Source organism: Vitis riparia, unplaced genomic scaffold (assembly GCF_004353265.1).
Source record: "Vitis riparia cultivar Riparia Gloire de Montpellier isolate 1030 unplaced genomic scaffold, EGFV_Vit.rip_1.0 scaffold824_pilon_pilon, whole genome shotgun sequence".
NCBI classification, from domain to species: Eukaryota; Viridiplantae; Streptophyta; class Magnoliopsida; order Vitales; family Vitaceae; genus Vitis; species Vitis riparia.
The window spans coordinates 57,812-71,357 of NW_023269803.1; the positions used below are offsets into that span (position 1 = coordinate 57,812).

The following is a 13,546-nucleotide window of genomic DNA, read 5'->3' on the forward strand; positions in this document are numbered from 1 at the left end:
CCTCAAAATGATGAGTATGAGAGTAAGGATGAATAACACATTGAATCAACTTATTTGGAATGAAAATTTCTCACTTATAAATTGAGTTTCAACTCAAACCCAAGTGATTTTCTCTCAAGGCAAACACTTTCCCCAATTTGGTAAGAAAACTTAAAGCTAAAAAAATAAGGTCTCTAACTCTTACACTCACAATCATCTCTGCTCTTATGGAAATAAGACTTAAGTATTAGAGTTTTAAAACTTATCCAACAATTGAGAATAATTTGGAAAAAGCTGAAGGAATGCAAATGTGATCTAAGTTTGATTGATCAGAGAAGAATAAAAAGAACTGGGTGCAACAAAGACTATTACCCTTAAGTTGGATTGATCAGAATCGATCCAGATTATTTAATTATGTTTTACACTCCTTAAGAAACCACTCCATTTTTCAATAAAATAATAAGATTTAAAAACATGGTTGATCAATGTTTGTCATCATCCAACACCTTAAAAACACTTACCATCTCCTCTAGCCAACTACAAACATAAATAATTTGGAAAAGACAAGTGTCCAAGGGAGGATTTGAAGAGTATGAACTAAGAGATACAAAGGGAATTTTGACTTGAAATTGCCAATACACAAATACACTTAAAATATCAATTCAGTGTGTCAAAGGAGGCCAGATTGAAATAAGAGTTTGGCATCTAGCATGCCATCAATAAGATATTGTTCCAATGTCTTATCATTGTTATGATTTGATCAATGGAACCAATCATTTTTATGTTAGCATTAACACCAAAAAATCTAGTGGAAAATTTACAATAAAAACCATTTTCCAATATCCATCCATGTCTTAATATTGTCATGACTAGATCTACAAAGTTAGTGATTTTTATGTTAGCATTTCATTAAAAAGACAAATAGAAGACTAATAATAAAAAGCCATTGTTTTAGCATCCATCTTCTTACTAATGAGGGGTTATTCCACCATCTTAGCATCCTCGTGGCCTATACAATGGAACTAGGGATGGTAGTTTTGCGGGTTAATCAGGTTGCCTGCCCTGCCCCTCCTCGCCCTTGTTAGAACGGGGATGAGAATATGGTAATCGGATATGGTACAAGTTTGGGGGGTTTATTAAAAATCTGGATCATGTTTGGGTAGGTATGGATTTTCTAGTACCTTGCCCCTCTACGCCTTGTATGTATAATTATCATTTTACACTTATAAAGTTACTGAATACCAAAAATCTCCTTTGTATAAATAACTGCTTCTTCTCACAAATTTAGGGTTCCTTTTGTAGCTTCAATCATATGAAAGCTCTAGATTTTCTCATTTTTGTTGCTCAAAAACCATACTTTGTGTTCTAAAACTAGATCATAGGAAACATATTGTTAGGGTTTGTGTGGATTCCTCCTTTCCAAGTAAGAGAATCCTAAATTTTGATTCTTAACCCTCTTTCTCCTACTCTTTCACTCTACAACACATTTTTCATTGTTGTGTTCCATCTGATTAAGTTTTAGGCTTTGAGGATTCAGGCGATTTCCCTTATTATTTTTTAACTAGATCTTGAATTGGTATTGGTAGAAGGACACTGGCAAATAGTTTGAAGGAAAAAGGAAAAAGTAGTATGTGATGGTTGTTAAGTTTCTCTGTGGATGCGTTTCGGAAAGTTGTGTCTTTGAACCTGTATTGTAAACTAATTTTGTAATTTCTTTGATCTAGACTCTTGAAAATCTTCAACTTCCAAGATTTTCTTCCCAACCCGACCCAAACCTGCCCCACCCCGCCTCAAAAACACAATTGGGACGGGGATGGTACTATCATTTTTTTTGGTAAATGGGAATAAGGTATATCAACCCTGCCCTGCTCCGAGTTTGGGATGGGGATGAGAAATAAATTATATAACTAGGACAGGAATGAAGTAGGGGTGCCTTGACCCAAGCCTACCCCGTTGCCATCCCTAAATGGAACCAATGATTTTTGTTTGAATATTTCACTAAATGGGAGTAACATAGTGGTTATTACTCCAATATCCAACTCCACCATCCTATATGCTATCAATAAGACATTACTCCAAGTGCTTTAGTAGTGCCATGATTCGATTAATGGAGTTAGTGACTTGTGTTTTAATATTCTAGTAAAGGTTTGTTCGTAATAATATTTGGGTGCAACAGTATCCCAATAGCAATATTAAAGTGTAGCAACAATTATTTCAAAGGAACAAAAAAAATTTATTTAATATATTTTCAATTTGTATTCCAACTCTATTTGCTACTATTACAATATTATTGACTATTTATGTAACGACTTGCTACCAATCATGTAAATATTATTCGTTGTGAGCTCAAGGAGCTCTCACAACTTTAAAATGCATTTATAAGATAAAGACGAACCCATACTTATATAGTATTCGAAACTTTCTCCCCTATCCGATGTAGGACATCATAATCACCCATTATCCAGACACAATATCCTCGTTATATCTCATAGGATTGTGAGATCAAATAGATAGATATCCCTCATGGGATTATACAAACTCCCACACCGGGGTTGGGGATCGATTCTGATACCATTTGTAACGACCTACTCCCAACTATATAAATATTTTTTGTTGTGGACTTAAGGGACCCTCAAGAATTTATAACACGATAATAAGGTAAAGAGAAACCTATATATATATTGTTAGAAACCTTCTCCCTTTTCTGATATGAGATATCCAATTTCCATAGCACAATAAATTTAAAGTCTTTTCTAGATCAAGACAATAACCTAGCATATATAAATTGTTATAACTTGTGCGTATATGTGCTCACTTAGAGAAGTTAAATATAATTGCATTCTTCTAAACACACTTACTATTGAAAGAATATTATCATTTGGGGATGACGGTTGATTCTTCAAACTGGATGAGATCAACAATTTTGATAACAAGAAATCCTGGCAATGCCCGTAAGTGAAAAATAAATAAAATTACCAACTAAGCTTTGTGTGTCACTCTATGTAGAAAGATGGGAGGTTTTTCCATAATAGTATCATAAAAATTCTAATAAATTGAACTTTATTGTAAATTTTTAGTTAATTTTTTAGTTGTGGCTTTTTATCAATTTGATTTTGAGATTTTTAAAATATTTTTATAATACTGAATCAAATGAAGGATATATATATATATATATATATATATATATATATATATATATATATATATATATATATATATATATATATATATATTAATACTAAGATTCTTTGAATTCTGAACATCTGTGAACCTTTTATGATCCGCTTATATTTATATATATATATTAATACTAAGATTCTTTGAATTCTGAACATCCGTGAACCTTTTATGATCCGCTTATATTTTAGTTAAGAAGGCTTGTCCACCAACCTCTAAGCTTTCAAGTCATTTATGTTTTAGCAATATTACTATATTATAGATATATATTTTTTTTTAATTCAACTAATTTTTATTTATTTATTTGAAAAAAATTCTGAACATCATTAATGAAATTTGAATGCTTTGGAAAATAATTAGGATTTTTTGCTACAAAAATATTACTAAAATTCTTGGAAATTTATGGTGATGAGATTTCTTTCTATTTTTTCCCTTTATTTTTAAGGTTACGTTTGGTTTTTTGAAAGTACTAAGAAAAATAATTTTCTTATTTTTGGTTTCTAACATGAAAAAAGCCAAAGAAAATAAAATATAATTAAAATTAATTAAAAAATTATTAATTATTTAATCTTCATATAGAAGAAGAAAAAGAAATAAAACGGGTTTGAAGTAGCACGTAAAATAATTAATTGATTTTAAATCTATTTTTTATTTTCTTTCACTTTTTCTCTTTATTTTTTTTCTCTCGCATTTTCCCTCACATTTTCTTGGAACCAAGTCTTTTGAAAAAATTCTTTGAATTTCTTTGATAGTTTTAATGTAATCTAAAACATTTTGATACCAATGTTTTCAAAGGTTTTGTTTTTAAATTTAACACATTGATATTTTTCTTTCAAATCATAAAGAAAAGCTCCCTTAATTAAAGAAACATGCATATATCCATAAACCAAGTGGTCTCATTTCATGAAGTGGGAAATTTTCACACTGCACATGCATTTCACAAGTTAGTCCAATGGATTTCTCCTTTTTTCATTCTCGAAATGGATTTAGAGTTGACGCAAGCACACAAACGCTTAAAGGTCTTCCATCTTTGGAGCATAAGATAGAACTGCGTCTGCAACACTGAGAAAGATCTTGTCCTCCCCAATCAAGTTGGCAAAATTGGATGCATGGAGCTTGTCAATCACAACTTGCCCAGGATTTGCCAGATTAAGCTGTGGAAAAAAAAACAGTAGGAGCACTGACATATATGCTTGAAAGACTATCTCTAGGACTTGTATTAATGTTAAAGAATAATGCCAGGAATTTTGAATAGACACAGTGAACAAATGATCTGATTTTTATAAATTTCATTGTATGTAATGCAGTTAAGTTTGCGAGAGAAGAAAATTGGAAAGATTTTAATAGGAAAGCTTTTACATAGAAAACTCATTGCAGGGTACTAAAATATTGTTGGTTTTGGTCGGGGTTACCTGAACTTCTCTCTTCTGAAGGTTCTTATATAACTCTTCTAAGGCATGGATGCCACTAGTGTCAATTTCTGTAACAGCTGTAGGAATGTGAAATCATGAGAACTGACATTCAATACAGATTTTATTGAAGATGGCAAAAAAATCAGCTGAAAATATTATTAGAATTCTCATACGTGACATTTCGACTATCAAAGATTGGATTCTTGGTTGCTGGTTTTCTTTCAGTTGCTCCTCCTCATCAGTTAGCCATCTCAAAATCCTGAAACAAATTCGGGTTATGAATGGTATAATCTTTTTTAATATATGAGTGAGAGGCACTCAGATCTTGAGATTGAGCAAAGGCTAACAAGCATCAATACCTCTCCTTAACATAGTTGGAGTTGGAGAAGTAAATTGCAGAGTCAACTCTGACAATTAAAATGCCTGGCACCTTTGCTGCTTCTGGATATTGATATATGTTTCGGTAAATATTTGTCCTCGGGAGCTTCCCAAGTATTGTGGTCCTGGGCCTAGTCACTTGCAGGAGGATTTTGATAAAGGATATGGAGATCTGTTGTGCCAAAAGGGTGATGGTGCAGATCAGTGGATACAGATGTGCAAATCAAAGCTAGAAGTACTCACAAAATCTTGTTTCCTTACTGCAATTAAGAGCCCTATCTCAACAGAAGCAAAAACCACACCAAAAAGGGCTCCCATGCAAGCAACAAAGTCAAATTTATCGATCTTCCATATCAGAACTATTGCTTGAATGTCGATTAGGCTTAGCACAGCAGATATGATGATAGAAGAGATTATGGCATTCGGGGTGTACTTAAATAATGGTGTGATAACTTCCAAAGTTAGCAATACAATGCAGGACATCACTATGTTGGAAACTGCTGTGCGGCAGCCAGCCATGTTATTCACTGCTGACCGAGAAAAGGATCCTGCAAAAAGATAGGGACTGTGTTTGATTGCAACTTTAGAAGGATCGGAATCAGTTCAAATATTTCTTTAGTTTCCCCACCTGTAGCAACATAACAAGATGTCATTGAGCCCACAATATTCATAGTTCCTAATGCTACCATTTCTTTGTTTCCATCCAGCTGATACCCCTTCATGGCTGCAAATGTTCTTCCAATTGCTATAGCTTCCTAGAAACCCGAAGTCGGGCATCAGACGGCTATTGAATCAGATATGAAATCCTACAGGTCAGGGGGTGAAACATTTCCTTACCGTTAGAGCTATCAAACCGACCACAACACCGATCTTAAAGCCTTTAATGACATACCCTCCTGTGAAATATATTTCATGAAGAGATGGTGGATTGACACCTTTTCTAATATGTGGGACCTAAAGATATTGTTCAGGCTATTAGTTTTCTAGTCATAATTTGCTTTGTTACAAATTCAAGAAACATTGTAAATGAAAAATCATTAGAGGGATACTCACAATTTGAACACCATGTTTTTCAGCATGAGTGATATACACAAAAAAGGTTGAAAGTATGACAGAGATCAAGGGAGCAATTGCAGGCACCCAAAATAATTTCTTGTTCTTCTTGCCCTGCTCCAATATTATAGAAGCATAAATAAAGAAGCTTATTACCAACAAACTTCAAAGGCAGTATATATAGGGGAAGGAATAGGAACTCTTACAATATACTTGGCCAACAAAAGGAAAGCCAAGAATGATAATCCTATGACTATGGTCTCCCAGTTCCACTGCACAACATGGTGGATGTAAAGCTTAGTTGATTAGCCTAAAACGTGAATCGATATGTCTCTTGATGTCATAAGAAATATACTTCATCCAAAATTGAAAAGAAACAAAAATGAGTCCATAACTCCTTACCCCATGATGTACTGTGCTCCATACTGAGTGCATAACAGAGATAATATCGGTTTTCCTTGTGAACTTCTTTATGCCCAGCAAGCCTTTAAGTTGTTGAAGGGCAATGGTAATGGCAGCTCCAGCCATAAACCCGACAATGGCAGCATGAGATAAGAAGTCAATCAAGAAACCCAATCTGAAAACCAAGCCAAAAGGGGTCATTATGTGGTATAACTATGAGAAGTAATGAAATAATCAATCATGACAGCGTGGTTAGGAGCTTTTAGGAACTGTAAAATTGGGAAAACTATTTCCTGCATGTCGTAGGAAGTCAAGATACCTAAAGAAACCAAGTGTGGCCTGAGTGATGCCCGCAAAGAATGTAGCAGTGAATGCAAGACGCCTATACTCAACTTCATTTTCAGTTGGATCAATCACATTCTGCAACATAGTTCCAATCAGGAGAGACACCACAGCTACTGGTCCTATGGCAATGTCTCTTGAGCTACCCATGAAGGCATAGATAAGTGGTGGAACAAAGCTACTGTCTGTAGTATTAGGAAAAACTAATTAACAAACAAAAATTGGATGATTAAGCAGCCAATCATGGGTAGGAAACAGGACTCTTCTTACATAAACCATATTGAGGAGCAAGATTTGCAAGCTTTGCATATCCAATATCCTGTTAAAAATGTTGCAATCATTAGAACTGCCTAAAAATGGACACATTCTCCATATGGTTTAGTGACAGATGATTACCTGAGGAATACAGAGGCTTGCAATGGTGAATCCAGCAATGAGATCACCTCTAAGTTTGGTAAGGTTGTAATCCCTTCCCCATTCCAGAATTGGGAAAAGGGATTGAAGACCAAGTACAAATTGTCTCGATCTTGACTGGTCTTTAAAAGGTCTTAAGGGGTCATCTGCAAAGAAAGTTTCTTTCACAGTGTCTGTGAACTCCTTCAAAAGGTCCTGCTTAGGAGGCACTCCCACCTTGTGAACGTATGGCAAGTCCTCCGAATGGCGATGTGATGAAGACATTCTTCTTATGTCCAGGTCCTTTGCTTCATGCTCATCAACAAGGTGATTACTTATTGCCACTGAACAGTTCTAGGACTTACCTATATAGCTGAAAGTAAAAAACACAATATCAGAAGACGCATAGAGATGGTTCATCTTAGTCTAGAATTTAAGGCCATTGCTAAAGAATCTATTTTCCAATTCGGTTGATTGGACATGAACTCTTTTTTTGGGGAATGGAACCATGTTAAAGTTCAGAGGCGAAAAAAGTTGTGGAATCTAAGACAAAGTAGAACTACAGAAAGATAAAACTGAGTTCATCAGAGTGATGGCTTTCTGTAGCATTAGTATTTGGACCAAGGCATAGAACATAGTACAGAGACCGGTGACTTCAATGACTTGGTGGCTTCTGCTAGAAGCATAGAAGCAAACAAGCAACTCCAACCTTCAACTATTTTCAGCTTGATTTCTTCGTATCAGAGGATTCTCTGCTGCAAGAGAGATGCTTGGATAAGGGAAAATGTGGCAATGCTTCCTCTTTTCACCATTCTCAGCCATCAAACTTGCAATTTCCATTCTTTTGTAACCTAAATCATCACATATCAAAGTGAATCCTTCCATGTGTGGCAGTGCTCTATTATCTATGCATACTCAACATTTCACCATTTTCTTGTTTCGTATCTTGTCAGTTAAAATTTTCCATTCTTTTCTCATCTCCTGAAAAGCAGTCTACTTTGTCCTTCCACATAATCTCTACCAGTTCATTAACAAAAAGGAAAAAAAAAAAAAAAAAAGAAACCAGTGCAGAATCTAGGTGGTTGGATGAATAGAAGAATTGGACTAAGAATTCAACCTTTCCAAAAGATGTTCATAGACTTTAATCATACAAAACATTGATGTAACTATCATTTGTGAGTTCCTAAAATTAAAATACTAACAAGAACATGCAATAGATTTACAGAAAATGTAACCTACTGGTAATTAACAATCAGATCAAAGTGTATAATCCTGTGTAAGAAAATATAGTAATGAAACAGAAAATCAAATTAAGGATACAGTGGTTTATATTCCACTTCTCAAAGAAGATACTAAAAATATAATTATGAGCAAAAAGAATCAACTACAAAGCTAGTGGCAATTGCAATCAGAAAAAGAGAACAGGCAATGGAAATCATATACTATTCTTTGGAAAGACAGAAGGTAAAAGTACTACATTATTCTATAAGCTAGACCTTCTCTAGCCAAAGAAATCATTTTCTTCCAGAACCTCAAAAGTACATCAAAATAAAGCTTGGAATCAGTAAGAGATCAATAGGTGTTTACCATGCAAGTAGGGGAGAATCATTGAGAAGTGGGGTTCCTCTAAGGATTGAAGACATAAATGGCCAAGGAGATAAGGAGATTAACAAGAATGGATTCTGTGAATTTTCTTCTTGTGATTCAAAGTCCATATCACAACAGTGATGATCCAATATAAGATTAAAAAACAACACATATTCTTTTAGTTTTCATTTTCCTTCAATCATCTTGTTATCATCCCTATGGCTTCTTGGACCCATGCATGCATTCTTTAATTTAAATTTTATGGTCAAAATTTTTTTTGGAACAAATCAAAGGTTTTATCTGTTTGTCGATGCCGGCCTCAATTAAAGTGCTGAAGAATGAGTCAGAAGTTGGAGTGTGTCAAGTGATAAAAGATTTTAATTTGTTTTCAATTTGGAAAATGGTAAACCAACTTAATAATTTAAAAATTACTTAATAACTTAATTTAAATTATTAATTTAATAACTTAATTGAAGTTATCAGGTGAATTAAACATATTTGATAAAATAATTTAATGATATGATTTAAAAGTAAAAAACAACTTAAAAATAATAAGTAAAATAATTAATTTATTCTTAAGTATACATCCTCATTTTATCAATTTACCTTCATTTGTGCTAATTACTTTAATGATCTATTTTGCTACTCCACGAGCTTTATTATTACTTACCTCCTTTGCCCTAATAATAATTTATGAAAATAAATATTTTAATTTGATAATTTAGAATAAATTTTAAATAAATTTTATCAAACAATTTTAATATTTAAAGTAAGAATTAAGTAATAAGTTTTAAATTTAACAACTTTAAGAATAATTTAACTTAAAATCAACTTAAATCATTAAGTAATAAGTATTAAGTTTTATCAAACACCTCCTTAAAGTTGTGCTGAAAAGCTTACATGTGTTTAGATATAAATAAATACATAAAAATCATCCATCGAGTGAATGCCCAAAAAATATTTTAAATGATTTTTAAATTTTTATAAAAAAAAAAAAAGGGCTTCCAAGCATTAAAAGACATACTAATCCTCTCAAAATCACTCTTATATGGATCTCTTATATGCTTCATAGCATATTCTTTGAAAAGCTTATGAGATTGATTTTGAGGCATGAAAGGTCAACATTTGGATTTTTAAATATTTACTAAATTATTCAATTAAAAAGTTGTTTGTTTGGACAAGTTCATACGGATTCATCGAAAGAAAAAAAACACTAGCATAACCAGGAAAGAAAACAATTGATTGCCTTCCTTAAGAAGGTAGATTGAAATCAAAGCATTTATAAAATTAACTTAAAATATAGGTAAAAGATATGAATGCTGGTGTCAGCCCCTAACATATCACCATCATTGATGAATAGTGCTTCTAAGAAAATTTCTTACTGATGTATGTAGTTTTAGCGGAATAATATTTTGAGTTGGAATGATTGTGACATATTTAAAAAAAAATATATACTTGAGAAATTTATAAGAAGGGAAAGCATGATTGATAAAACTAAGTAAATAAAAAAAAATATTGAACTAAATGTAAGGCAAATTCCACATGCCACATGGAGAGAGAGTGATATATGCATTCCAGATGTTTACCCAAAAACAAAGTTCAGCTTAAAAAATATCAGGCTTCCATGAATGACCTCTTTGTGGCCCCTCCATGTCTAGACCCAAGCTCCAAATTAGACCAGCACATATCACATCTGTGCCTAAACATTGAATCAATCACAATCCCCCATGAAATATGGCATCGTTTCTAATCAGTGGTATGACCCGGTCAAAATGCAACAAAACTAGAAAAGATTGCAGCATCCGCTTAAAAGGCAAAACCTATGTATACCCGTCCCGACCCCAACCCCGTTTATTCAAAGCAATCCTCATGCCATCCCCTTAAAAAAATTAAAGGGGAGAAGCGGTCCGAGACGGTTATACAAATTTCTCATACCGGTCCTACCCCATTAACTTTATTTATAAAAAAATAAAATAAAATGTCTTTTTTCTAAAAAATTTAATTTTTTAATTACATTAAAATAAATATATTTTATAAATAATTAAAAATATTATATTTTTATAACTTATTTTATTGAAAAGTATTTTATTATTATTATATTAAAAATATGATAACAAAAATTAAATTAAATTAATTTTATATATAATTAGGGTAGTGTGGGGTAGGATAAGGCAAGATCCGAACCCGCCCTGAAACCGATTTGGGTTTAAAAAAAAATTCAAATACTTTTTTAGCCTGTTTATTTAAATTTCAAACTTTTCCCCTTATGGTAGACACCAATGTTTTTAGAACTAGTTGGATCGGGCGATCGAATCAGTGACGTCATAAATTTATATTTTATTATTTTATATACTATTAAAATAAAAAAAATAATAATTATATCTAAATTTTTATAATATCTATCAAAATTATTATCAATAAATAAAAATAACACATTAAATAATAAATATAAAAGTAATAAAACATAAAACAAAAAACAAAAAAAAAAACGTTGGAGCAGCTACTGCCACTGGCCGGGGAGGGGAGGGGAGGAGGGTTGTGCGATCTACAGCCGATGCCTATTTCTTTTCTTCTCGGCCAATTTATTATTACAAATTGAAATTTAAATCACTAATTGGGTGGGACAAGTAACAATCTGAGGAAATTTGATCTGATCTTGAGCACACCTTTCAAGATCCTCTCAAACACAGCCACTTCACATGGGATCTTTAGCACACCCTCTTGCTGAAACTCGATTCTTCTTCGGCTTCCCTCGGTAGAACCCCAAATGCTTGGTGACCCAGATACTCTGTCGGGATGATGAACCTCTTCAGCTCCTTCCCCACGCACACGACCAGAAACCCTTTTGAGACGACCTTGGTAGAAAGCATTGAACTAGTGTCTGTGAAGGAGAGTCTTCTTGAGGAACTTGATGCTCTTGCTGCCATTGTTGGAGGAGGAAGTAGAGTCGTGGCTGCCATTGAGGTGAAACGGCCGGCGATGGGAGCCTGTCGCGGTGCGTTGGGGGCGGACTGCAATGCTCGAGAGGGAGGGTTTGGAAGGAGTCCTCCAAACGGCGTCGTTTTGACACCAGAAACATCAAAACGACGTCGTTTTGATGCTGAAAAACAAAAAAAAATTTAATCGAACTGTCCGGTTCATCGGTCGGACCACCGGTTTAGCTAGTCCGATCCTGATTCAACATATTTCTGGTCTAATTGATCGGATTGAACTAGAACCGTGATCGACTGATCCGGTCTGGTTTTTAAAACCATGGTAGGCACCTGAATTATGTTTCAATAAATGTTCTTTAAAAATTCATTTTTTAATAAGTTTGTTTAATAAAAATTATGTTTTGATAAATGCTCTTAAAAAAGTCATTTTTTTAAAAAGTTTGTTTACTAAAAATTGTGTTTTAATAAGTTCTTAAGAAATTAATTTTTTAATAAGTTTATTTACTAAAAATTGTGTTTTAATAAATATTTTTTAGCAAAATCGTTTTATTTTTAATTAGTTTGTTTAATAAAAATTCTCAAAATAAGTGTTAAATAAATGTTTTTAAAATTTGTTTTCATAAAAGTCGTAAAAGTCATAAAGTTCTCAAGTTCGGTTTAATTAAAATTTTCAAAAGAAATGTTTTAGTAATAATTCTCAAAGTTATATCTATTAAATGTACTTAAAGTTTTGTTTCTATAAAAGTCTTAAAAGTTTTAATAAGTTTCTTACTAAATTCTCAAAATAAGTGTTTTAATCTTAAAAATTCTTAAGATTCGATTTTAATAAATTCTCAAAGTTTGTCTTGATAAATTTTAAAAGTTGTTTAATAAAAACCCTCGAAGTTAGTCTCAAAAATCAACAAAGTGTTTTAGTAAATTTTCTCAAAGTTAGTGTTTTAATCAAAATCTCTAAAATTTGTTTTAAATTAAAGTTCTTAAAATTTTGTCTTAAATTAAAGCTCTCTAAGTTTATAAAATGTTCCATAGTTGATTAATAAAAATTCTGAGATTTTGTTTAATGAAGAATTTCAAAATGGTTTTAATAAAGTTCCAAAATTTGTTATAATAAAAAAATCTTGAAAATCGTTTTAATAAAAATCTAAAGAAAATAAAAGTTGTAAAAATTTCTCTTTTTGAATAAATTTGGTTTGGAAATATTTTTCGTAAATGAAAGTTGTAAAAATTTATTTTCTTAGTAAATTAAAATTTGGTTCCTATAATTAAAATAAGTAAACCCCTTTTCCTTGTAAAAATCACTTTTCGAAAAATAGAATTGATGTTTTTTTAATTATAATTGTGGAATCTTATTTTTTTTTTTAATAAAGCGTAAACCAAAATCATTTCTTTATAAATAGAAGAACAAATTGAGCATTTCTTTTAATAAATTTGCGTTCGATCAAAATTCTTTTAATAAAATCAAGAAAAGTCTTATTTTTTGAATTAATTTTGGATGTGAATAAAAATCAAATCTTTTATAAATAAATTGAAAATTTGTGAATAAATAATTTGAAATCATTAATTTGGAATTATTCCCTTTGTAAATAAAATTCTTTTGAACTTCCTTTGAAATGTTATAACTTTAATAAATAATTAAATTATATTTTATGCATTTCACATTCATTAATTGTGTACATTCTTAAGTACTCTTTTTTTTTTTCACCTCATGACTTATATGCATCTTGTTATCCTATTATTGGTATCCTTGATTAATTAATCAATTGTCATGATTCCCTCAATTCGCTTAGTAGAGACCGTAGGTATACGGACTTATAGGGGTGCTACGACGTAATCACTGTATCTTCTCAATAGGTAACCTGATTCTTGGACTTAGACTTGGGTTTTTCAAAT

General features: G+C 32.1%; 1 protein-coding gene across 1 annotated transcript; it reads right to left on the reverse strand.

The window, feature by feature from the left end:
- Nucleotides 1-3,999: 3,999 nt before the first annotated feature.
- On the reverse strand, nucleotides 4,000-8,829 carry LOC117910724 (sulfate transporter 1.3-like). The gene is made up of 14 exons (XM_034824839.1): nucleotides 8,724-8,829; nucleotides 7,140-7,509; nucleotides 7,014-7,062; nucleotides 6,721-6,928; nucleotides 6,402-6,576; nucleotides 6,206-6,271; nucleotides 6,000-6,113; nucleotides 5,784-5,900; nucleotides 5,575-5,701; nucleotides 5,208-5,494; nucleotides 4,928-5,118; nucleotides 4,742-4,827; nucleotides 4,569-4,645; nucleotides 4,000-4,310 (listed from the first exon to the last, which is right to left on the reverse strand). Exons 2-14 carry the CDS (start codon nucleotides 7,419-7,421, stop codon nucleotides 4,170-4,172), a joined length of 1,920 nt encoding a protein of 639 aa, XP_034680730.1. The 5' UTR covers nucleotides 7,422-7,509; nucleotides 8,724-8,829; the 3' UTR covers nucleotides 4,000-4,169.
- Nucleotides 8,830-13,546: the final 4,717 nt, after the last annotated feature.